Genomic DNA, 27,073 nt, shown 5'->3' on the forward strand with positions numbered 1-27,073 from the left:
ATAAGAAAATTAATAATTCTGTCTTCAGAGCAGGGTGCAGTAAATAAAGAATGGGCTTACACAATGAACAATGAGGAGAAAACAAAATATTGAATAGCTGTTCATTCAGTGAGAACCATCCATTCTGTGCACTGAATGAGGCAGGGAAAAATAGGACGTGATCATGTAACTAAAGACCTCACGATAACGCATAAGCACAAGGGGGCTAAATTACGATTACATGGGCAACCTTAATTCTGGCATTTCCTAACTTTTAAGTCATTGACTTTGCAACCTTACTAAAGTTCTTTTAATATATTTCTTTATGTGTAATTTAAAAAGAAACAGACAGGAAGGCTGCATCTGTCAGAAGACCCAGCTCAATAAAATAAGATAGTAGGGAAGAAGTTTCTTCGACAGACTTGACAGTGCCTACATGGAAAGAACGGCTGGGGAGTTAACCCAAACGAGAAACCATGCCCCATAAATGGATATGAATCAGGCACCAGCTCCCCACAGCTTTCTGATCAGAAGTCATGTGAAATAGGATCTCTCTCTCTCTCTCTCTCTAGCATTTCCTCCCCTTTTGCTTAAGTTGGGAGAAAGCTGGAGCTGGAGAAATCTGTTAAGACTGACATCGCCGAAAGTTATCACAAATTCCACTGTGCCTCAGTTATGTTCTGGGTGGACCTGCTTTCATGAGGGAACAGAGAGGAGCTCAGTATCCATGCAGGAGAGAGTTGAGGAGGGACCTACACTGCCAGTGCCCTTGCTCATCTGCTCTTCAGCTAGAGCATTTTCATCTCCACCACTGTCAGTGCAGCCTGTATCATCCATGCGAACATTCAGGAGGAAGGGAAACTATTTCTGATTTCCCTCACGTTTTTCTTTTAAGCAAAGGAACCAGTTCTACAGAAGGGAAGAAATGGTGATTTTGCTAAAATGGTGACTGTTCACGCAGCAGAATCATGATGGAGAATTTTGAGGTGTTTTTGCTGACAAGAGAAACATTCATCAGCAGAAACAATGACCTTTCACCTCAGATCTAATCCATAAACATCCTTGAGAACTCCAGGTTTACTCACACAGAGAAAATGCTGGCAATTCAGTACCCAGGTCTGGTTGTACAGGCTAGGAGCAAAAATAAAAGTTAACTGCACGGCGTACGCCAACCTTTGGAACTCACTGCTGCAGGGGGCCACAAGGTCAACCCTCTGAAAGGATTATAAAAGGGCAGGATCATTGCACAGCCACTAACAATGCCTGTAATTTATTAGTCCACAATTGTGATAGTGATGATCAAGCCTCACAATGAAGGGCACAAAGTGGACGGGAAGGACAGGAAGGATTATTCCCCTCCCATGTCTTAGCAAAATTAATCAGTTGCATTATGGACAGTATTGACTTCTTCTGAACTAGCAGGTATTTGGCCCCTGGAGGAAGCAGGATGCTTGGATAGATGGACTAGTGGTGTGATCCAGCCTGGCAAATTCTAAGATCCCTAAGAGGAGGGGAATCAATCCTCTCAGAAAATCATATGTAGAAAATGCTTTGAAATTTAGATGCCTCTAAAATCCAGGCAGAGTGAAACACGAACGCTGTTCCTTTAGTCCCTGTTTTCGCCACCTCACCATTCTTATTTCCCATGCCTGAGGAGTTCATGATTAGACTATAAGCTTCATCAAAGGGCAATTTTCAGCTGCCAAATAGATTTGTACAATAAATCCACACGGGGCCAGATTAATGAGCAAGAGAGACGTCAGAAATCAAAAAGCTAGCTGTGGTAATTCCACAGGAAACTTGAAAGGATGATGTGAAATGATATTTGGACATTTAAAGGGACACTATCAAAATAAAGCAGTTAATTTTTCCATTAGAATTTGTTTGTCCCCTCTCTGGGCCTTACACCTTTCCAATAGTCTCTCCTAAGCAGAATGCAAACCCAATGACATTCAAGGTCATGCCATTCAAACCGATCTAGTAGGCTTGAAAACAATTTCACTCACATAAATAATATATATGCATGCACACAGAGACACATGTTAGTTGTGTTACTACTAACACATTGCATTAGTAAAACTGAAGTAATATTTAAAATCTAAATTACTTCATTTATGCTGTTGGTTTTCCATTTGTTCTAACAGTCTGGACAGTGAAATTAGATTGAATTATAGTCAGTTTCCCATTTAGGGCCAAATTCTGCCCTCAGTTACACCCAGAGAAGCCCAATGAGCCAATGGTAGTCAGTTTCACTTTCTATTTTTTACATGCTAGCACAATTCTGATGAGTCTGGTCTCCCAGCACTGCAGGGAAACATTTTTAAATCTAAGAGCAGTTTCTTCCCCTCAATCATGTCAGTGTGACAGCATTTATTGATTTTGTATGACTGCACATGCAAATGTTGGTTATGAGTAATTAATAATCCCCCGTGAACTCCTGTCCTATTCCCCAGCAAAACACAATCTCTGTTCTCCTAAGTCACAGATTTACTCTTCCACAGAGCCATGAATGCATTTCCTCCTGGATCTTCTGCTTTAAGTGACCCCTTTTATGCAAGGAACCAGGATTCACTTCACACACTCTTACTCTTCTGGGGATGTAAGTATCCTAATGCTTAGTGGTCTGCAGTGCTGCAGAAGGTACCTGGATTTGCTCTTTAACTCCTGGTCTTTCATACTTGCAAGGTTGGGAGATTGGGTGCTAAGTCCCTAGATGGAAAGGAACCTTTTGTTTTGATCAATAAACTGTGGCCCTTCCTGTTCCATATCAGTAGAATGTATTAAACATCAGCACTTCTGACTCCCTTCAGCCCTCTTTCCATGTCCACCTCTCTCTTTGTACTACCTTCTAGGGATCCAGTTCCATGCTCTGCTCTAAGACCATCCCTGATGCATTCTTCCCAGAGGCCAGCTTGCCATGTTAAAAGGCAGAATACCCCTTGCAGTAAACGATCAACTAGGGCAGGAAGGAGGAGCCTGAGGGAAGAGGCCTTTAGAGTGATGCAAAGACATTATTGTTTAACATACATTTCTAAAGGAGGGAAGCCCGAATATCAGTTATTCCTAAACCAGGAAGAGAGGTCACACTATGCTCCAATTACAGGCCAATTTCACTTTTAATAGTGATGCCAAATGACAGCAAAATTTCTGGCAATGAGATTGGTGAAAGTTTGGGGTACTATCATACACCCAAATTAAGTCACGTTTGTCAGAGCCCATCATGGCTCTGACAGCCCTTGACAACTTGTTGATGTTATAGGAATGAAATATGATAACCCTGATCCACAAGTCATATTAGCCTTACATGTGCAAAGCCTTTCGATAGAGAGGGCTGGCCATATAAATTTTATACCCTACGAAAATTTGGATTTGGACCCATACTTAGTTCTTGGATCCAACTGTGATATTCTCACCAAACTTCTCTGAACAAACAATATGACCTCGGATACGTTCAGCTTATTCTGGAGCACTAGGCAAGGGTGCCTGCTGTCTCCACTACCCTTTGATTTGGCTCTTGAGCCCCTGGCAACAACTATATTGGCTCATCCAGATATCTGAGGCACACAACTTGGTTCCATGGAGTATTAATTGATGTTATTATATACAGACGATGCCCCTTCGTTTATCTCCAAATCAGAAACCACTATTCCAGCCCTCCTATCACTAATTCAAAAATTCAGAGCAACATCTTATACAAAATAAATTGGGAAAAATCGGAACTATTGGAAATCTCCCGGTTGTCATGTAGTGGGGTGTTCATAGGCAAATGATGCAATGAACTACCTAGGTATAAAAGTACCAAGAAACATTAACAAACTAGTAAAGATAAATATAGATCCTGTACTCTCTCAAATAACTAGTGATACAAATAGGTGGCATCCTCTCTCACTGAGCCTGTGGAGAAGGGTTAATAAAATAAAAAAGAATATTCTGCCTACGCTTCTCTATATTCTAAGTGATCTACCTGTGTTAGAGCCTTTCTGTGCAACCTTGGTCAACGCTCAGAACTATCACTTAAAAAACTCCAGCTCCATACAGCCCAGGCGGAGTTTGGGCTCCCAAGCCTACAGAATTACTATTATCCCTTTTACCATGTCACTGATGCCAAACTGGTTCCAGCATGCTAAAACCCATATGCCCACATGGGTGGAAACAGAACAGATGTTAATGCATCCAATTCCCCCTGTGGGTCTGCCCGGTGCCTCTTTTTGTCCGATGGAGAAAAGTAAGGTGACGTCAGTGGTGGCTGCATGAAAGGACTGAGCGATCCTAGCTAAGAGATACCAATTTCATCCTCACTGTCATGCAAAATCACCTATCTGGGGTAACCCAGACTTGCAAACTGGGGGGGGGGCCTATAATTTGGAAGAATTGGCTGAGCCAGGGCATCACATGATTTCCCAATGAGTCTAGGATGTGGGCTTTGTCTCTTTTCTAACACTAAAGCACCACTCTCTCATTGGAGTGGCAGTATTTACAAGTGACATTTGCTAATGTATCAATTTGGTCCAGATGCCCTCAGACTACCAGAGAGCTACTGGGAACCTTGGAAATGCTTCATAAACGACCCAGGCCCGTGTTCACTATGGATGCTTTGATAATAAAGAGGAACTCCATTGGTCTGGCGTTCTTTGTGAACGTGTGCGAAAGGGAGTCAGCGCTTGCCTTCAGTAACCCAACCTCAGATGAAAATTATATCCTAGGTTATGTACCTACTAGGCTGGGTTTAACTCCGCCACAAAGACTTTGGTTTGTGAGGGCCACTATGATGACCAAGTGTATGATTTTATGAAAATGGAGGAGCAGGCTTATGACCAGAGCAATAGCATTCAGACCTGTCTGAGTTAGCAGCATCAGAAATAATAGTTTATCAGCATAAAGAGCAATTATATGAATCTGAAGAAATTTGGGCCCTGTTTATTCATACATTTGGATAAAGAATGCTGAGATACCTCAGATGATGCCAAACTTCCATTCCTTCTGTCCTCTCCACTTTTTCCCTCCCTCTTCCTGTGGTGGCCCTCACTCGGTCCCCTCCTTCCCTTTTCTGCCTATTTGTACGTGTCTTTTTTGTTTTGTTATCCCCATTTTAACATGTAATGTCTGCATAACAGTGCCGGGTTTTGTATTGTCTAGTCTTGCAGCTTGGACAAGGTGTAAGGGTGAATAATTGCATATCTTTATTTGCAATCCCTGGGAAACGGGCAGTAGTTGGTAACATATACAAGCTGTAAGTCGTTTAGCTTTTTGTATTTTGTATTGTTTGTTTCGATGTGAAAATTAGCCCCCCCAAAATCACAAAAACTTCAAAAGAAAATCTTCCGGGATTCAGGGGCAGGAAGGAGCGGAGGCAATGCCCCTCTCCACCTCTCTGCCCACAAAAGGCTCACTATGTCCTGCAGCCTAATGCCCACTAGCAAATGGTAACAGCATTAACTGGACAAAGGGGAGCAGAAGGTTGAAGGGATTTGCTGGAATGAGAGCCCAGAGGTTGATTCCAAAAGAGGAGGGGCTGACAGCAGTGCTGAGAAAGTTGTTCCAATCAGCGTGGGGGAGAATGCTGCTTCGTTATTCTGACTACAGCCAGGCATGCTGGAACCCCATCAGCACTGGAGGCTTCCCAGCTCTGCAGATTCAGATCTATCGTGATCTCATCCCTGTAGTCGTTGTTTATTGTGCTGTAATTTAATCATATGGTGGGAGATTCATTCTCTAGTTTGGGGCCGGTCGAGACCCAAGAACACATCAGCAGAGGAGATGAAGGAACTGATTTAAGATGTGCCGCTCCCACTGAAGGGGTCTCTGTTGGGTCAGGCCTTTTGCTTAGCAAGCAAGGGGAGCAGAGGTCCTGAGATTACACTTAGTGAGAGCTTTGAAGTTGGCTCCAAAAGGCAGAGCCAGCTGAGTTTGTATCTCTTTGTGGTTCAGGACCATTGTTTTCCCTTTTCGTAACATATTTCTACCCACGAAAGCCGGGCTGAGATGCAGCATCCACTTCTCAGCCAAGCCCTGATTTATATCCTATTTCCCAGCTTGACTAAGTAGAAGAGGCACAGAAAGGTCAAGTGGCTGACTTGAGGTCCCACAATGAGTCCTGGCTAAGATCCAGGAGGCTGCTGCCTTCCAGGCTTTTGTCTGACTCTGTACTTCAGACTGTCCTCCCCACTCCACCCACATTTATGATGTGCATCTTTATTCTAAAGGAGCAGGAAACTGGAAGGCTGAGGTATGTTGCATAGAATGACATGAGAACCTCTTCCCTCCCGCCCCACTTCTTTGGGCTTTACATATAGGTTAGTTCTAGGATTGCTTTATACTGTCCCTGACTTTAGACTGTGCTTTGCCATTGCAGACGCATACCCTGAACTTGGATCCATTTAGTAACCTGATTTTACTTTGTATTACCCCAGGGTAGTGCAGTAATCAAGGACAGGGTAATTCACTTCCCCCCATCTTAGGTATTAATGGAGTATAAACATGCATTGTCAATCCTCACAACAGAGCATCTTCATTCGTGCTGAATGCCGACCTTACACACATTGCACTGTGTAACCCACACACCTCCTGGATGTGGTGTTCTGAGATGTGGCACCGAGACCACTTAGAGAGAGTTAAATGAGTCTGTTCTACAGCCTTAGCTAACAGCCACCCTTTAAAAACATTTAGTTTGGAACAGAGAGGGAGGATTCTGCAAACCCAGTAATGTCTAGACCTCAAGTGCTACTGATCGACATCCTTGACCCTTCACCTTCTTTTCCCAGTGCTATGTCACAATGTGAGCCGAAAGCCCTGTTCTCTTACTTGCCGATTGCCCTCTTTGGATGAAATTCACTCCGTCCTAGCACATAGCCCAGTGGTTCTCAAACTGGGGCTGCCGCTTGTGTAGGAAAAGCCCCTGGCGGGCCGGGCTGGTTTGTTTACCTGCCGGGTCCGCAGGTCCGGCCGATCGCGGCTCCCACTGGCCTCTCCAGGCCAATGGGGGCTGCGGGAAGCAGCACGGGCCAAGGGATGTGCTGGCCGCCGCTTCCCGCAGCCCCCATTGGCCTGGAGCAGCAATCCGCGGCCAGTAGGAGTCGCGATCAGCCGGACCTGCGGACCCGGCAGGTAAACAAACTGGCCTGGCCTGCCAGGGGCTTTCCCTGCACAAGCGGCGGCCCCAGTTTGAGAACCAATGACATAGCCTGAGTAGTTGGACTGGCAGGGGCCCAGTGGAATTTAGCCCCATGAAAACCCAGAGACAGGCTGTGGAGGTGAATGCAGCCTCTCCTCAGCTGTTATTGCATCTTGTGGGTTGGAATGGCAGCCACCGGCCATCTGCAAAACCCACACCCACGGCTGTCCTGCATGCCTGCTGCATCTGTTCAGGTGCTGTCATTCCAGTGAAGAGACATCATTTCAAAGACAGCCAACAAATGCTACGGCTACTGCTGCACAACGCTCAACAAAGAAACATCTGATATTGTATCTGTTCCCTGTCATTTGTGTTTGTTCCAAAACCTGCGGTGACCTTTGCTGCTTCCTTGGGGACCTGGGTTCACATGTTCAGTTTATGGGAAGAGAGCACTTGGCAAGCATTCATTTATGAAGCCCCACAATACTTCTTTGAGGCAAGTCCAGAGTAAATAAGAATTCACTTTACCAGTAAAATACAGTCACTCCTGCAGTAAAACACATGAGTTCTTACACCAACTGCAGCAACACTACAAAAGAGTATAGGGTAGGTTATGAGGAGCACTCCCATATCCAACTGAAAGTGCAGAAGGAATTTTGCAGGTAGACTATAATTATCCAAACTGGAATTTGGCCAGGACTACACAGTTACATACTCCACTGTTATAACAAGGGCCGTGTGGTATTTAGAACCACAAATGGTCAGCAGTTTTATATCCCATTCTCACCTCAGCATCTTCACTAACTCTAACCCCTGACCTTAGCAGGAAGCTAATGTTAGTATTGACTCAGAGGAAAGAGTTCCATCATAGGATCAGCACCACTTGAAGCCATACCCTGATCCTGATCTTGCTTTGTGGAATCTAAGAGGGTCACAGCATATAGTTACATAGCAACAAGCCAACAAGAATTGAATGCAGTGGTTTCAGCCTAATCCAGTGTTTCTCAAACTGGGGCCGCCGCTTGTGTAGGGAAAGCCCCTGGCGGGCCGGGCCGGTTTGTTTACCTGCCCCCGTCCGGCCGATCGCAGCTCCCATTGGCCTGGAGCAGCAAACCGCGGCCAGTGGGAGCCACGATCGGCCGGACCTGCAGACGGGGCAGGTAAACAAACCGGCCCGGCCCGCCAGGGGCTTTCCCTGCACAAGCGGCATCCTCAGTTTGAGACACACTGGCCTAATCATTATGCTACTTGTGAATATCAGAAACCACAGTTTGGCCATCATTTGATGATGACTGCACAGCTCTGCTCTGTAAAGCCAGATCACTCCATACAGGGATGCAGCATCTCAGGACTCAGCTGCACTGGCAGAAGGGAGTGTGGAATTGTAACACCAGAGGATGATAGACATCGGGAGTGAAGTACACTGGTCAATCGTTGTGGGTAGCCCAGGACAGGAGTATGTTGCAGGTTATATTTAAGCAGAGTGGTAGTGCGGTGTATGGGAAGCATGCCCAGAGCCTGCCCGCACTGTACTTGGCTCTAACCAGAGCCATCTATCCCTCAGTTTGATGACCACTAAATCCACCCACTGGGACCTCCCCTTCACACAGTTTTTCCCATGCTATTTAACTGAATATGGATTACTGGAACCATTTCTGGTAGTACATGACTAGGGATAAAACCTAGTGTCTCTCCTAGATATTTGGTCATCAGTCAGGTCATCCTGGCTGTAACTTCACTGAAATCAACAAATGAAATCAGGAATGAATGACAGGTTTTCAACTACTCAAATGTAGTTTAAAATAAATATCCTCAGTCTTGATTCAAATTTGAATCAACAGTTTCCTTTTGTTTACATAAATGTCTAGAACTTTTAAGCATGTCATGTTTTTGGGACACTGCCACGGAGAGAGATTCAAATACTTTTGCCCCGTGTTTTCTGACAGTTCTAATTTTTGGTTCTATTTGTTTCCTAAGCATGTTGGGGAGAGGGAGGGAAAGGAAGACTAAGATGCCATCCTTCTCTTTTAGGTATCATTCTACTCCACCCCCAGTAGCACTGAGCTCAAACACAATGGTACATCCCCCCCAGTCCCCCAGCGCTTGAATCTTTCAACGCGGGAACAGGAAGCAGATGGATCGAGTGACAGCTGAATTCCACCACAGCAGGTGCCAATGGAGGACTTTCTCCAAAATGCATTTCAAGGAGGCATCCCTGGGACACTTCAACAGATGGGCCACTGCTTGGCAGTTGACAGGCAACTACTCCCTGTACTAACTTCCCAGAAGAAATCAGAAATATTTGGCACTCCTGGGAAAATGACCATTTGTTCTCACAGTGGCAAACTCACAAGAAGAAAGCACTGCTGTTTTCAGGTTCATTCACAGAACGGATAGGCTTGGAGGGGACATCTAAGGTTGACAGTGCAGGTTCAAAATCACAGCGGATGGGGCAGAGTGTTCTCAGCAGAAGGGATGGTGGAATACACTAATGCCAGAGATCACTATTGTGCACGGAGGGTGCAATGTAATGCAAGACATATTTTTTCTGTGAGCCTTCTCCTAAAATATATCCAGGGGAAACCTGGAAGAAACACACCACCCAATTATGATCTCTCCTAAATAAGAGGTTGTTATCTGCGGGGGGTGGGGGAGTAATATGGAGAGTCTTATTTCTTTGTCTTGAGATATACAGACTTTTAAATTAAGGGTGCTCAGACATAACAGTGATGAGCATCTTAGAAATACATCTAGTAAATATTATTGAATTGTGGACAATGAAGAAACCATTTAAGTCCTATGTGGTTTCGGTCATGACTCATAGTGGCATCTCTCCTTGTTCACCAATATGGGAGTTGAAACCTTCCAGGATACTCCCACTGGCTATTCCCAGATATCCTGGGGTTGTTGGGGTCACGACAATCTCTGTGGAATCCCACAGCTCTGGGATTTGCTTCTCCTATTGGTAAGAAAGAAGCCCATAGTTAGCAGACCTTCAAGATCTAGCTGCTTACTAAGGCTTTTCCCTGTAGAGGGTGTAATTTTTTAGTTGACATTTTGGCAGTTTAAGGTTCAAAGATGCCTCTGAGTCCCCCATACTTACTATTAGGGCTGTTGATTAATTGTAGTTAACTCATAGGATTAACTCAAAAAATTAATCGTGATTAATTACAGTTTTAATCGCACTGTATACCAATTGAAATTTATTAACTATTTTTGGATGTTTTTCTACATTTTCAAATATATTGATTTAAATTACAAGACAGAATACAAAGTGTACAGTGCTCATTTTATGTTACTATTTTTATTACAAATATTTGCACTGTAAAAATTATAAACAAAAGAAATAGTATTTTTCAATTCACTTCATACAAGTACTATAATGTAATCTCTTTATCGTGAAAGTGCAATTTACAAATGTAGATTTCTTGTTACATAACTGCACTCAAACACAAAACAATGTAAAACTTTAGAGCTTACAAGTCCACTCAGTCCTACTTCTTATTCAGCCAATCGCGTAAACAAACAGGTTTGTTTACATTTACAGGAAATAATGCTGCTGGCTTCTTATTTACAATGTCACCTGAAAATGAGAACAGGCATTTGTATGGCACTTTTGTAGTCAGCATTGCAAGGTATTTATGTGCCAGTTATGCTAAACATTTGTATGCCCCTTCATGCTTCGGCTCCCATTCCAGAAGACATGCTTCCATGCTAATGACGCTCGTTAAAAAAATAATGTGTTAATTATATTTTGACTGACCTCCTAGGGGAAGAACAGTACGTCTCCTGCTCTGTTTTACCCTCATTCTGCCATGTATTTCATATTATATATAGCAGCCTCGGGTGATGACCCAGCACATGTTGTTCATTTTAAGAACACTCCCACTGCAGAACTGACAAAATGCAAAGAAGGTACCAATGTGCAATTTCTAAAGAGAGCTAGAGCACTCAACCCAAAGTTTAAGAATCTGAAGTGCCTTCCAAAATCTGAGAGGGAGGAGGGGTGTAGCATGCTTTCAGAAGTCTTAAAAAAGCAACACTCTGATGAGGTAACTACAGAACCTGAACCACCAAAAAAGAAAATCAACCTTCTGCTGGTGGCATCTGACTCAGATGATGAAAGTAAACATGCTTCGGTCTGTCATCAGCATGGACGCATGTCCTCTGGCATGGTGGTTGAAGCATGATGGGATATATGAATCTTTAGCGCATCTGGCACGTAAATATCTTGCAACACCAGTTACAACAGTGCCGTGCCAACGTCTGTTCTCACTTTCAGGTGACACTAACCAAGAAGCGGGCAGCATTATCTCCTGCAAATATAAACAAACTTGTTTGTCTGAGTGACTGGCTGAACAAGAACTAGGACTGAGTGGACCTGTAGGCTCTAAAGTTTTACATTGTTTTGTTTTTGAGTGCAGGTTTTTTTTATACATAATTCTACATTTCTAAGTTCAACTTTCATGATAAAGAGATTGCACTAAAATACTTGTATGAAGTGAATTGAAAAATACTATTTTTTGTTTTTTACAGCACAAATATTTGTAATAAAAATTAATATAAAGTAAGCACTGTACACTTTGTACTCTGTGTTGTAATTAAAATCAATCTATTTGAAAATGTAGAAAATGTCAAAAAATATTTAAATAAATGGTATTCTATTACTGTTTAACTGTGTGATTAATCATGCCACTAATCACGATTAAATTTTTTAATCGCTTGACAGTCCTACTTGCTATAAATACAGGCTTTAGGAGACAAAAGTAAACTGTGATATGAACTGAGGTACAGTCACAGACAGAGCTGTGTGAACATTGCCAACATTTTCCTCAAAATGTACATTTGAATTTTTAAAGATTTCAAGCCCATTCTCTTTGCACCCATTCCCACAGACACTGAGCAAAGGTATTTAGTTGCATGAACATTGCTGAAACAACATTTTTTGGCAAATATTGCAGGATACTGGCAAAAAGAGGATTTCAAATGGATAAATCCAGTTTCTGCACCCAGAAGCCTAAAGTAATGTCCATCCAATCAGGGAACAAAAACAAAACCATGTGACCTATCGAAGCAACTCAAATTTTGAATATGAAATACCTGTAACAATCAGACCAAGAATTGCTCACAGAAATTATGCAGTGAGTAATTTGAAATAATGGGTACACTTTGTGAGCTGCCCACAGATGACCCACAAAGCAAAAAAAAATGGCAACATTCACTGAACAAATTATTAATTATGAATCATTTGGCTAGCTCTGGTCGTAAAAAAGCAGAAACAAGGAGAATCGTCATGAAAGAAGTCCCTCTCTGAGGGAAGGGGCAGAACTACTCATCATGATGCTCTTCCCATAACTCTGCCACATTCCCATGGTACTTCACCAGCATGATACTTTCTTAAAACATTTCAATTGACACAAGTCACAGAAAAGGCTGGCCAGGCCTCTGATCGGGAAGCCCTGGTGCCCGTGCCAGCCGGACAGCAGTGGCAAGGAGCAGCAGCACTGGCTGCCCCACTGCCTATTAACGTTTGGCCCGGCAGTCCCTTCATCGTGATGGGGGAAGGGCCATGGGGCCAAACCTGTGTGAATGGCAGTCACTGAAGTTTGGCCTCACAGGCCCCTCCCCCATCATGAAGGCGGGGCAGTAGGGCCAAACCTGAGTGTTCAGGGGGTGACCAGTGCTGCTCCTCCTCGCCACAGCCACAAGGCCGGCTCCTGAAGCAGACCAGCGAGAGCTCAGGTTGCCCCTCCTCACCATGAACTGGGCCCTAGGCACGTGCCATGGTTGCCTATGCCTTAATTCAGCCCTGCCAATGGTACACACCGTGCGTGGCTCCTGGTGTCATTGTGAGCAGGGATGCTTGCCATTTGTAACTTCTGAAGACTCCCAGGGTTTAACCAAGGTATGCTGAGCTTTCCAGTTGCTTTTACTTTTTGCTAATTATTGTAGCCTGATTCTATATTGGCCAGCACCCTGGGTAGTTATTTACAACCATGCAAAGCAAGGGAAAACCACTACTATTCTGATTCAGTAGCCTTTTACCCCCCACTTTGCACCAGTGTAAATGACTTCACCCAGTGCAGAGAAGTGGAGAATCAGGATCGGAGTCTTTTAAACCCCTTTTTACCCTAAAACGTTCCTCGCAGCTCACCCACCATACTTGGCTTCATGACTTCACCCAGTGAGCTGAGCGACTAACATTATTATAGTGAAAGACTGTGTGATGGAAATGTTGGGTCTCTGATGGATCTTAGTTTTGACAGAGAGCTTTTGAAGGATTGTCAACAAAGTCTCGAGCGCTTGTCTGTTAGCACTCTGCCTGATACTGCTATCCTTGTACCCAAAGTCGTCCGGGAAGTGGTGGTTATTCCCTCTTCCACTCAAGTCTGATGAGAAAATCAGGACTGTTCAATTTCTCCAAGTTAGAAGCATTAGATTGGGCAGCAAAAACTGTTTCCCTCTCCACTCCCAAAGGCTCTCTTCAAAGAACGATCTATATCACCAGTAAAATCCACTTCAAAGGGCACTGTCAAGGTATCTGTAATCATTTTACAACTCATCTTTGTTACTCCCTGTTGTTTATAATAAGCCCTTTGTAGTACGAGGCTAAAATCTATTTCCTTAATGATTTATTTCCTCCATCATTTACACATGCCGGGCAAAATTCTGTACCAGCATGGCAAGATACTGAAAGCATGGTGCGGTACAGAATGGTAAGCCAAGGTGTAGCATGGGATGGAGCCGAAAAATACAGGGCAGAATACGAATTGAATAGTATGGTATGATACAGTATGGTACTGAATAATATAATGCAGGACAGGAGCAGAGAAGGGCTACTAGCATGATCAGAGGAATGGAGAACATATCTGATGAGAGGAGACTAAAGGGTCTGTAAACAGTACCACTTATGTCAGTATAATTCATGTTGTTCAGGGGTGTGAGCAATGTAAGTTACACCGACCTAAGCGCCAGTGTGGACAGCGCTATGTCGGTGGGAGAGCTTCTCCCGCCTACATAGCTATCGGCTCTTGCTGAGGTGGTTTTATTATGCCGATGGGAGAACTCTCTCCCGCTGGCAGAGCGTCTTCACAGACATGCTGCAGCTGCGCCACTGTAGCGTTTCTAGCATAGACTAGCCCAGGGGTTGGCAACCTTTCAGAAGTGGTGTGCCGAGTCTTCATTTATTCACTCTAATTTAAGGTTTTGCGTGCCAGTAATATATTTTAACATTTTTAGAAGGTCTCTTTCTATAAGTCTATAATGTATAACTAAATGATTGTTGTATGTAAAGTAAATAAGGTTTTTAAAATGTTTAAGAAGCTTCATTTAAAATTAAATTAAAATGCAGAGCCCACCGGACCGGTGGCCAGGACCCGGGCAGTGTGAGTGCCACTGAAAATCAGCTCGCGTGCCACCTTCGACACGCGTGCCATAGGTTGCCTACCCCTGGACTAGCCCTAAGGCTACATCTATGTTGCACACCTCTTGTGGAGACACGTAGGATATGAGGATATGTCTTGTGGTGACATGTAGATGCTGTGTCCTCACTGTGGTGTGTAGCTACACATGTCAGTGAAAGGCTCTGGCAGGGGGGAGGCAGAGGAGAAAGGTTCAGCAGCGGTCAACGGCTGGAGCCTTTCCCAAACACAGGCAACTGCCGGAGCCTTTCCCGTTGCAGCTGAGAGCTATGTGGAGTTACCAGAGCTTTCCCCACCTCAGGGAAAGACTCCAGCAAGGGGAGGGAGGAGGCTCCAGGAGCTCCTTGGAGCAGGGAAAGACTCCAGCAGCAGGAAGGCAGTGGGATAAAAATAGCAGTGCAGAAGGGGAGGCACTGTGGGCATGTAGCGAGCCCTGTAGGGTACATACCCGCAGGGTTTAGGAGTTTCTTTACTTGCCTAAACAGTGCCTCACAATCTACACTGCTATTTATACCTATGCTTAGGGGGGGCGTGCAGTATATTCTACCTGCTGCCGAAAGGAGCATGCAGTATAGACTTACTTTAAGAGCTTGGCTTGTTTAGCCTAGCAAAATGAAGGGTTAGCAGGGATATGGTTGCTCTCTCTAAATACACCACAGGGCTGAAAACTGCGGATGGAGAAGAGTTATTTAAGCTAAAGAACAATACTGGCTCAAGAATGAATGAGTATAAACTGACTATGAGTAAATTTAGGCTGGAAATTAGAAGAAAGTTTCCAAACATCAGAAAAGTGTGGTTCTATGACTGCTTTCCAATAGAAGTGGGGCAAACAACCTTATTAATTTTAACATGGAGCTTAATAAATTTATGAACTTGATTATCTAAGAGCACTGCCTGCAATAGCAGAGGACTGGACACAGTGACCCAGGAAGTCCCTTCCAGTCCTATATACAGCATAGTATGGAACTGACTAACACAGTATGGTACAGTACAGTACTAAATATTCTCCAGTATGGTATGGCATGGAACAGAACAGGATGGTATAAAAAACTGTGATATGATACTATATGGCATGGTATTGAATAGCCTGGTACTGGATGGTCATGGCAAAGTTATATTATATACAAGGGCAGGAAATGAAACCCATGAGAAACTTGTGTAAGTATCAAAAGATAGCTCACTGGAGACTAAATTAGTCAGAATGGGTAAAACTTCTTTAAAAGGTGCCACACAGAATTCATTTTCACACAAACAAAAGATGGTCTCAACAAACTGAATATCTGAGAGGTTGTTGCAATAAAACCCATTTGGTGGGCTGGAAAACTGTTTGATTTAGTCCACCAGCTCACCAAACACTCAGCCTTCGCAGAGGCAATGAACTTATGAGCTTCTTCAATTTTCTGATTGTTTTTCTCTTTCGACCATAGGGTTTCTAAAGAGGTAGGAGTGGGAGGGAGAATTCCCCATTGAAATCCATTACTCCTTTTTTTAGCAACACTTTATGATAGAGACACTGTTCCTATGAGACTCCATCAGGCAATCTAGATGAAATGAGAATGAGTTGGGGTTTGGCTTTTTCTTCATCTTCCTTAGGTTGAATAAAATCTCAGATAAGATCAATAGTTTCTTTGGTTTTATGTTTCTCTTCCTTAAGGGCGACTGGCTTATTGCATTTCCATTGATCACAGAGACAGAGCGATTCAACAGAGATAAACCATCTTTTCTATTCCCAGCCTTTTGAAGTCAAATGACTTTTAAATGAGGTTGGGGTCACTCTTGATTCTTATTAGAATATCACAAGTGCCAAACACCTTTCTTATTTTTGACACAATGAACCATTTCTAAAATGGGGGGTTGTAAATTTAAATGCAAGCTAGGCAACATTCCCTGAAAACTCTTTCTGGCTGGACTCACTACCAGGAAGTACTGGGTTTAATTTTAATTCAGACCTCCTCCACAGTGATGTCACAGGACACACCTACCACTGACGGGCAGCTTAGGGCAGCTTTTTTTAATGGCATCTAGAAGGGCTTTTTTGTTCTTGCCCAATCCTTTATTAGCTCCCTAGTAGCTCTCTATGTAACTACACAGACTAAGTTAGTGGGCACAGTGGGCAAAGGGACTAGTTGCATAAACAAAGAGAGCAGAATGTGTTGCCCTATTGTTTGCAACGGGGAAGGAAGCATGGGTTATTGGTTAGATGGGGAGACTGGCAGCCAAAAACTTACTGATATGGCCACAGGCAAGTGTCTTCAGTCATCTGAGCCTCAGTTTCCCTCTTGGTAAAATGGGGTGGTGGAAGACTTAGTTGCTGTTTGTAAAGTGCATTAAGAAGCTATATAAGTAAAGCATAAAAAAAAATCAAAGGGCCTGTTTGTCTAGGTAAGTTTATGGCTATAATTGTAGGGGGTTGCTGTCATATGGTTTAAAAAACAGATTCTAATTATAATCAAATGTGGGTGCAAAACTGCAGATACTGTTAATTGAGAGCAGAGGTCACAGGCAGATATCTAAGGGTATGTCCAGACTACCCACCGGATTGGCGGGTAGCGATCAATCTATCAGGGATCTATATATCGCATCTCGTCTAGACGCGATATATCGATCCCCGAACATGCTCCCATCGACTCCGGAACTCCACCAGGGCGAGCGGCGGTAGCGGAGTCAACAGGGGAGCTGTGGCCGTCGATCCCGCGCAGTGAGGACGGGAGGTAAGTTGAAATAAGATACGTTGACTTCAGCTACGCTATTCCCGTAACTGAAGTTGCGTATCTTACATCGAACCCCCCCTCCCCCAGTGTAGACCAGGCCTAACTGACAGATTACACCCGCAAATCAGGTACCTCTCTAAATTGTGTCATTTTCACACACGGGAGCTGGAGGGTCCACAACTGCAGCCCCAGAACCAGTATCTCAATTGCAGCCTCTTGAAAAATATGGCCCTATAAAAATGATGTATACCCAAGAGCTTCAGGAGTATCAGATTCTAATGAGAGAGTCTTTGGTGGGTGGGACTTGGGTGTTACATGGAACTATGCAATGAAATCTTTGGCTTACCATGTTGAGAATATTCTCCTAGGAACCCAAATCCAAAAGAACAAAAAAAGTAGTACCCTAGTTAAAGATTCCTAAATAGAAGGGGAAATCTCCTATTGATATCAGTTATTTGAAGGTAATAGCTTATGATCTTTTACGCAGCTCCAAAATAAATGTCAGTGTAAGAAATGATACATCATTTCAATTCTAACAAATCAGGCACTTAGAGTACTGGGGGAGAAATGATTGGAACTACTTTAAAGCTGCCTTAACCTGAGAAACTGCAAAAATATTTATATTCGTATGATGGAAGGAAGAAATACCCCCGTGGGCATATTTAAGAGTCCTCTGTCTTTGGGATAAATGGTAATGATAAACAAAAAATGGAAAGATGACCTTAGAATAATAACCTCATGATCCAACTGGGACTGAGCTTTCCAACATACAGAAATCATTTGCAATATGTTCAGAACGGAAATTTCTATCCTGCTTTATAGCTCATAGACTTCCTTATGGGTCACAAAAAACGTGGATTTGATTCCCTCTCCTGCAACAGGCGCCCACATGTAAAATTACTCCGATTTCCCTGCTGGCTGCCTACAGTTCTGCTCAGTTGCTCAGTGATGAGCGTGAGGATAAGGGGAAAAAAACAGAGGGAAAAACAGAGATGCATTTCATATACTTCAAAGGATGGTTAAAGAAAGTCCAGGTCCTGCAACACGGGGTATTTCTGTGTATCCCTTAAGACCTCCAAAATAGAGAAGAGGCATTGAGAAAACAACAGAAATGCACTGAAGCTATTCCCTGAATAAATCATTTTTACAGGGCTTTTCACATTACTGTTCTACCACCTCAAGTTGTGATCATATCGGACCTCACAAACTAAGCAGTGTTGGGTCAAGGAACACCTAGGTGATATAGCCGGTAAGCATAGTGATTCAGTGGATAATGATCCTGAGTCTGATACCCCAGCACGGTGCTAGGGCACACTGCATTGCTAGAGGTATTTGGGTGAAATCCTGGCCCCACTGAAATCAACAGGAGTTTTGGCATCCTGGAGTCAGGATTCCACCCACTGTCTTTTTGGATAAAATGTAGGACGAAAATTCTGCTCTCTGGTGCTTATTAAAAATCCATTAGCACTTTTCTCAGGAGAAGGAGGTATCAGTTGTGCTGCTCTGGCCAATCTGGGTAATTATATTCTCTTTCCTTAAATTCTCTTTGCAATTATTTCTTCACTTCCTGCCCTGGACTTTTATATGCTTACGTACTGTTAAAGCAGCTGCTGAGTTCCTCCTGGCTACACTTAACTGGAGGGCAAAGTGATTAGTGTATAAGGTTTGCAAAATCCTTGAGATCCTTTGCTCAGAGAGTAATTTGCAATGTATTACTATAAATACATTAATTAGTAATTATCTTGAAGGACCTTTAGGACCCCTAATTGCTTTATTAACACTCTGCATATAGGGGCACTGACCCCCTCTGACAGAAATAGGTTGAAACATGGCAGCCATTCTGCCCTAGCAACACTCCCTATTTGTTTTGGGAGAGGAAGAATTCACCATTTGACACTGAACGGAGAGCTCAGATCAGCAGAGTATAATTACTGGGGTTAATAACCTTAGTCTTGTTAAAAATGCCACAAGATTTTTAACAGCCACAAGTAGTCAGAGCATGTGTGTCTCCTTCAAAACACATAGCACCTCCAACATGAGTACCCCCTTCACGCTGTTTGGGACTACAGTCAGTATTGACTTAGAAAGAAAAGTCTCCCTACTGAATCAGTAACACTACTTCCTCTGGTATAGCACTCCTTTGAGCCCCATGTTGCGAGATTAGAGCAATACCGGTTCAGACAGAAGAGCACCCCTGACTGACCCAACCCCACCACTTCCTGCCAGACCTGCAGCAAGCTGCGGTTTTCTTGAGGTATCCCAGAGGAAATATCTTTATAAGACCAAGCCCTGGGTATTCGCATGGGCCTGACATGATCAGGGTGAGTTCATTACAGTGTGTCTAGTGCTAAACAAAAATGTCTCCATGTGTGTCAAGAACAAGTCCAGTGTTCTCATTTGCATAATATTACCCAGAATGCTCTTTCATCTTACAGCTATTGGATAGTGGATGCTGATGTCTGTACTCTAGGAACAAACTCAAAGGTTGCACGTTTTGTTTTGGATGCAGAGAGTTTCTTCAGCAAGTACAAAGAGTCATTACAGACTGTGGCAGGGAAAACAGTTGGTGTTCCCTGAGTTAGGGAGGCTCACAGTAAACTAAAACAATCAGCCCATCAGTTGCCCTTGACAGAGCCCACTGTCTCCGGGTCTTTTATTTCGACGACACCTGCAGGGTGTAAGCACAGAGCAAGCAGCAGAGTATACATTTCCCCCTGTAGCTGTGGGTGTCATTAATAATATAGTTGAGAATGTCTCATGATTTATATGATGGCTTTATTTCCCACTGGTTTGGTAGGAATCCCTTGCCAACAATAAGATTATAATACATAGCACAGAGATGTCAAATCATTCCAATCACATCATGCTAACCACTGGCGCCACAGCGCCTGATTCAGAACTCCATTATACCAGTCTCATGCCGCGAATGGAGTTATGCAGGCTTACAACTGCTGTAAATGGAGCTTTGTATCAGGTCGCAAAGTTTAATAAGGAGAGGCAGCATACATCTCTCTGGAACACCTGATTGCCCTTAATATAGCTTCTGGCGGACAGAATAGATTTGGTTTAGTTAAATTAGAAGGAGACCCCTCTTTGTTCATAAAACCAAGGAAACATTTATTGTGTGAGAGGAGAACCAGGCTCACTGACAGTAGTTTTACACCACTGTAACTCCACAGCCTTCATGGAACAAGTCCTGATTTACACTAGGGTAAATGATAAGAATCAGGCCTGGTGTCCCTCACTGTTGAATGAGGCTGCAAAATAGGAGATACACTATGACTATTGTATCACTGTAGGCAGCAGACTGAGGTCTGATGGGAATATTATAGTACAAACTTGGAGGCAATTCTACTCTCAGGAGCAGTGGCAAGAAATTATAGCAAAATGTTTCAGAGTTCATTCCACTGAAGGGCTCAGGAAGGCAAAGGCTCCTGAGCAGTAAAACAGTATCCCACCATTACACAACTGCTCATCCCTGCACTGCAAGTCTAAGTGAGCTCCGTAAGAGAAGAGAGGATGAGAATGGGCTCTCAGACATAGGTACTCACCTTGTAGAGCCCATGGCTGCAGCCACAGTAGGTGTTCTCCATCGTGTAGCTCCTCAACACACCAATCTCTCGCCACACTACTACCCGTGCTGTCGATTCACGGGACTTCTCCACCAGGAAGCTACAGCTGCTCATGACAAATGCAGGTGCCACTTTATCCAGGATTTTTGGTAGGGTCTGCAAAAAAAGAATCAAACAAGAATAAGAACATGAATTAGATAGTGTGTGACGTTGCACTCTATATGATTTTATGAAAGTATGCTGATGAGTGTGAACATAATGTAACTAAAATAAGCTTCATGCAAAAGGTCTCTTGTAAGGTATCATTACAAAGCTAATAATCTACTGAGTGTGGTCATCCTATTTGTATAAATGTATCACTCTTGTATCAGAAACTAGAAATATGAAATATAACTCTGAGGGCCTATTGTAATTATGCAAAGTGTGGGCCATTAATGGTGGTTTGGAATCTGGTTGGCTCCCATCAACCAGGACAATTGACTGTAGATGGCTCTGTTTTACTTGTAAGTCTTCCTGTATACGTGTGTGCTGGCAAGTGGGTAATGAAGTCTTAGGCCTGGTCTACACTAGGAGTTTATGTCGAATTTAGCACCGTTACATCGAATTAACTCTGCACCCGTCCACACCACGAAGCTATTTAGTTCGACATAGAGGTCTCTTAAATTCGACTTCTGTACTCCTCCCCAACGAGGGGAGTAGCGCTAAATTCGACATGGCCATGTCGAATTAGGCTAGGTGTGGATGGAAATCGACGGTAATAGCTCCGGGAGCTATGCCACAGTGCACCACTCTGTTGACGCTCTGGACAGCAGTCCGAGCTCGGATGCTCTGACCAGCCACACAGGAAAAGCCCCTGGGAAAATTTGAATTCCTTTTCCTGTCTGGGCAGTTTGAATCTCATTTCCTGTTTGGACATCGTGGCGAGCTCAGCAGCACTGGCAATGATGCAGAGCTCTCCAGCAGAGATGGCCATGCAATCTCAGAATAGAAAGAGGGCCCCAGCATGGACTGATCGGGAAGTCTTGGATCTGATCGCTGTGTGGGGCGATGAGTCCGTGCTTTCCGAGCTGCGATCGAAAAGACGGAATGCAAAGATCTACGAGAAGATCTCTAAAGCCATGGCAGAGAGAGGATACAGCCGGGATGCAACGCAGTGCTGCGTGAAAATCAAGGAGCTGAGACAAGGCTACCAGAAGACCAAAGAGGCAAACGGATGCTCCGGATCCCAGCCCCAGACATCCCGTTTCTACGAGGCACTGCATTCCATCCTAGGTGCGGCCGCCACCACTACCCCACCACTGACCGTGGACTCTGAGGATGGGATATTGTCGACGGCCGCTTCCTCTGACATGTTAGCGGACGGGGAAGATGAGGAAGGAGATGAGGAGGACGAGGCAGTCAACAGCGCTTACAACGCTGATTTCCCCGACAGCCAGGATCTCTTCATCACCCTTACAGAGATCCCCTACCAACCGTCCCCAGGCGTTAACCCGGACACAGAATCAGGGGAAGGATCAGTCAGTAAGTGTTTTAAACATGTAAACATTTATTTTTAACAGAACAGGAATATTAACAATGGGTTTTTCATGATTAGTTTGCCCTAGGCGCTTAACGTTTCAGTCCTTGGCAGTGCAACTACTGAAAAAAAATCTAACAATGTCCGGTTTAGCATGATTGTTCTGCCCTAGCCGCTCTACTGTTTAGTCCCTGCCAGTGCAGCTACAGTAAAATCCGGTCTATATGTCCGGGGATAGAGCTGAAATCCTCCAGGGACATCTCCACGAAGCTCTCCTGGAGGTAATTGGAAAGCCTTTGCATGAGGTTCCTTGGGAGAGCGGCCTTATTGGGTCCTCCGTAGTACGAATCGTTTCCGCGCCAGGAGACAAGCAAGTACTCGGGTATCATTGCCTTGCAGAGCATGGCAGCATACGGCCCTGGTCTTTGCAGGCTTTCCCGAAGCATCCTTTCTTTCTCCGTCTCTGAAATCCTCATCAGAGTGATGTCGCTCATGGTGACCTGCTTTAAATTAGGTAGGGGAATGTTAGTATTGGGACTGCTTGCCTGTTCCTTTACAGAACTGTAACCAGCGGTTTACAGCCACGCGGTGGAGGCGGGAGAGGGGCAGCATACAGGGATCTTTCCCTGGGACAGCCGCGAGGGGGTGGGACAGGGGCAGAGTTCATGCTTGCCGGATTGCTGGCAGCAGGGACTGGCATTGCTTTGAACGTGAAAGGAGGCCAGTGCTATTATTAAAGTTTTAAGCAGCCACAAGTCTACGGCTTACCATGTCGGCCTGCTACACAAATTCCGGTGTCCTGCCCCGCTTCTCTGATCTGCACTGCAAGACCCCAGGCACTGAATGCGAAGGCCAAAAATTCGACCTTGTCCTGAGTGCGCATGTGATAGGTGCTGTGCATGGTCTTGTTCACAGAGAAAGACTATGTTCTTTGTTCACAACAAAATTTATCTTTCCGAGGAATTCACTCCCTTTTTCCCATCCCACAGCTGCGACTGTCTCCCGACCTACCCTGGCATCACACTCCCAGAGGCTAGCGCAGATTAGGCATAGGAAGAAGAGGACACGGGAGGACATGTTCTCGGAACTTATGGGCTGCTCCCGAGCCCAGGCAGCCCAGCAGACCCAGTGGAGGGAGAACTTGTCCCAAATGCACCGATCACACATGGAACGGGAGGAGAGGTGGCAGCAGGATGACCAGCAGGCGACTCAAACGCTGCTTGGACTAATGAGGGAGCAAACGGACACGCTCCGGCGCCTTGTGGATGTTCTGCAGGACCGGAGGCAGGAGGACAGAGCCCCGCTGCAGTCTATCTCTAACCGCCCTCCCCCGCCACAAAGTCCCATACCCCCCTCACCCAAAGTCCCAAGAAGGAGGGGCGGCAGAGTCCGTGAAAACTCTCACTCCACCCCTGCAGACTGCTCAAGTACCAGAAGGCTCTCATTCCCCAAAATTTGATAAGTCCTTTCCTTCCCGCCTCACCCAAGCCCCCGTCCAAGTTTCATCCCCCAGTTTCATGTGTAGTTGCTAATAAAAAATACGTTTCTGTTAATTACTGTTTTCATCATGTTCTTTTAGAGGAGAGTCTGTCTGAAGGGGGGGAAGGGGGTTGGTAATTGGACAGGACAGTCAACTTTACCAGGGTACAGAGGCGGGGGCAGGTTCAGCAGCAGGGCACATACACAGTGCAGTCACTAGTGACCCTGGTCAGTCTGGGAGGTGGTTTTCATGTTCTGTGTGTGGGGGGGCTATGTGACTTTGTGGCGGGGGAGGGCGGTTAGAGATCTTATGCAGCAGTCCTTATCCTGGATCACAGAGCCACACAGCAGGGGATCTGTAACCATCCTCCCCCTGCCACAAAGTCACATAGCCCCCACACACGGAGTCCCGAACAGGAGGGGTGGCAGGCTCCGTTGAAACAACCAGTCCACCAGTGCGGAGCCTGTCATTCCTGGAGTTTAGAAGCGTCCTTTGCATCACTACACTACACCCGCTCCCCACCACAGTCTGCGTCCCAGGTTCAACACTTTCCCGCGAAAACGGTAATAAAGAAAACGGTGTTCATTAACAAAATTCAAGTGATTTTATTTTTAAACGTGTGTTGGAAGGGGGTGAACGGGCTGAACGGGGTATGTAACTGGAGAGGATAGTGAACATTTACCGGGTAAAGAAACGGGGGCAGGTTCAGCTTCTCTGTAAACAAACTTAATAGTCACAGGTTACCCTGCTCACTCAGGAACCTAGCTTTCAAAGCCTCCCGGATGCACAGCACATCCCTCTGGGCTCTTCTAATTGCCCGGCTGTCTGGCTGGGCGTAATCAGCAGCCAGGCTATTTGCCTCAACCTCCCACCCCGCCATAAAGGTCTCCCCCTTGCTCTCACAGAGATTGTGGAGCACACAGCAAGCTGCAATAACAATGGGGATATTGGTTTCACTGAGATCACAGCGAGTCAGTAAGCTTCTCCATCTCCCCTTGAGACGTCCAAAAGCACACTCCACCACCATTCTGCACTTGCTCAGACGGTAGTTGAAGAGTTCTTTTTCAGTGTCCAGGGCGCCAGTATAGGGCTTCATGAGCCAGGGCATTAGCGGGTAGGCTGGGTCCCCGAGGATGACTATAGGCATCTCCACATCCCCAAGAGTTATTTTGTGGTCCGGGAAGTAAATACCTTCCTGCAGCCGTCTAAACAGACCAGAGTTCCTGAAAACACGAGCGTCATTAACCTTGCCCGGCCATCCGACGTTGATGTTTGTAAAACGTCCCCTATGGTCCACCAGTGCTTGCAGCACCATTGAAAAGTAGCCCTTTCGGTTAATGTACTGGCCGGCCTGGTGGTCCGGTCCCAGGATAGGGATGTGAGTTCCATCTATAACCCAACCGCAGTTTGGGAATCCCATCGCGGCGAAGCCATCTATGATGACCTGCGCGTTTCCCAGGGTCACTACCTTTGAGAGCAGTAGCTCAATGATTGCGTTGGCTACTTGCATGACAACAACCCCCACAGTAGATTTGCCCACGCCAAAGTGGTTCGCGACTGACCGGCAGCTGTCCGGCATTGCAAGCTTCCAGAGGGCTATGGCCACTCGCTTCTGGACAGTCAGGGCTGCTCGCATCCGGGTGTCCTTGCGCTTCAGGGCAGGGGACAGCAACTCACAAAGTTCCATGAAAGTCCCCTTCCGCATGCGAAAGTTTCGCAGTCACTGTGATTCATCCCAGACCTGCAGCACTATGCGGTCCCACCAGTCCGTGCTTGTTTCCCGGGCCCAGAATCGCCGTTCCACAACATCAACATGACCCATTGCCACCATGATGTCCTCGGCGCGGGGTCCCGTGCTTTGTGACAGGTCTGTGCCACTCTCAGACTTCAGGTCCTCACCGCGCTGCCGTAGCCTCCTCGCCCGATTTCTCAGCATCTGCCTCTGGGAGAGGTGGATGATAAGGTGCGAGGTGTTGACAACAGCCATAACTGCAGCGATGGTCGCAGCGGGCTCCATGCTCGCAGTGCTGTGGCATCCGCGCTGTCACTGACCAGAAAAGTGCGCGAACTGATTTCCCGCCGGCCCTTTCAGGGAGGGAGGGCGGGAGTGACAGTTGGATGACGACAGTTACCCAAAACCACCCTCGACACATTTTTTTTACCCAGAAGGCATTGGCGGCTCGACCCAGAATTCCAATGGGCAGCGGGGACTGCGGGAACTGTGGGATAGCTGCCCACAGTGCACCGCTTCCAATGTCGACGCTTGCCCCGTTAGTGTGGACTCACAAAGTCGAATTACTGTCCTTAGTGTGGACACACACGTTCGACTTTGTAATATCGATTCCACATATTCGATTTAAGTAAAATCGAACTACTCTCGTAGTGTAGACATACCCTTACAGTGACATGTGATCATGTCACTTGAACTGGAATCCATCTTTAACCTGGTGCTTTTCCATTGAGAAGGAGGGGGTGGGAACCCAGAGAGGGACAAAGGATTCCCGCCTTATGCAAAAGATATATAAGTGGGTGGAACAGAACAAATGGGCTGCAGTCATGAGAAATCCCCTAGCTACCCCCTGAGCCAGAACAAGGACCGTACCAGGGGAAAGGATTGTACCCAGACTAGGAAGGCATCCAGTCTGTGAAAGAAACGTATTTGAAACATCTCTGAGGGTGAGATTTTATTACTGTACTAGGCTTAGACTTGTGTGTTTTATTTTATTTTGCTTGGTAATTCACTTTGTTCTGTCTGCTATTACTTGGAACCACTTCAATCCTACTTTCTGTATTTAATAAAATCACTTTTTACTTATTAATTAACCCAGAGTATGTATTAATACCTTGTGGGGGGGAAACAGCTGTGCATATCTCTCTATCAGTGTTATAGAGGGTGAACAATTTATGAGTTTACCCTGTATAAGCTTTATACAGGGTAAAACGGATTTATTTGGGGTTTGTACCCCATTGGGAGTTGGGCATCTGAGTGTTAAAGACAGGAACACTTCTTAAGTTGCTCTCAGTTAAGTCTGCAGCTTTGGGGCACATGGTTCAGACCCTGGGTCTGTGTTGGAGCAGACTGGCGTGTCTGGCTCAACAAGACAGGGTGCTGGAGTCCCAAGCTGACAGGGAAATCAGGGCAGAAGTAGTCTCATCTGAGTGTTAAAGACAGGAACACTTCTTAACCTGCTTTCAATTAAGCCTACAGCTGTTAGGGGACGTGGTTCAGACCTGGGTCTGGCTCAAACCAGGCAGGGCACTGAAGTCCCAGGCTGGGAAGGCA

The 27,073-nt window shown here is 45.2% G+C and overlaps 1 protein-coding gene across 2 annotated transcripts in view; it reads right to left on the reverse strand.

Moving 5' to 3' along the window:
* AGBL1 (ATP/GTP binding protein like 1) overlaps positions 1–27,073 on the reverse strand; it is a 391,687-nt gene that overhangs the window by 131,870 nt on the left and 232,744 nt on the right. For both annotated transcript variants that reach the window (XM_026648344.2, XM_026648345.2), the window contains one exon: positions 20,774–20,950. In XM_026648344.2, coding sequence (XP_026504129.1) covers positions 20,774–20,950 — 177 coding nt within the window. The remainder of the gene's footprint in view (positions 1–20,773; positions 20,951–27,073) is intronic.

The sequence above is a fragment of the Terrapene carolina genome, unplaced genomic scaffold, assembly GCF_002925995.2.
Source record: "Terrapene carolina triunguis isolate 2854851 unplaced genomic scaffold, T_m_triunguis-2.0 Scaffold67, whole genome shotgun sequence".
Lineage (NCBI taxonomy): Eukaryota > Metazoa > Chordata > Testudines > Emydidae > Terrapene > Terrapene triunguis.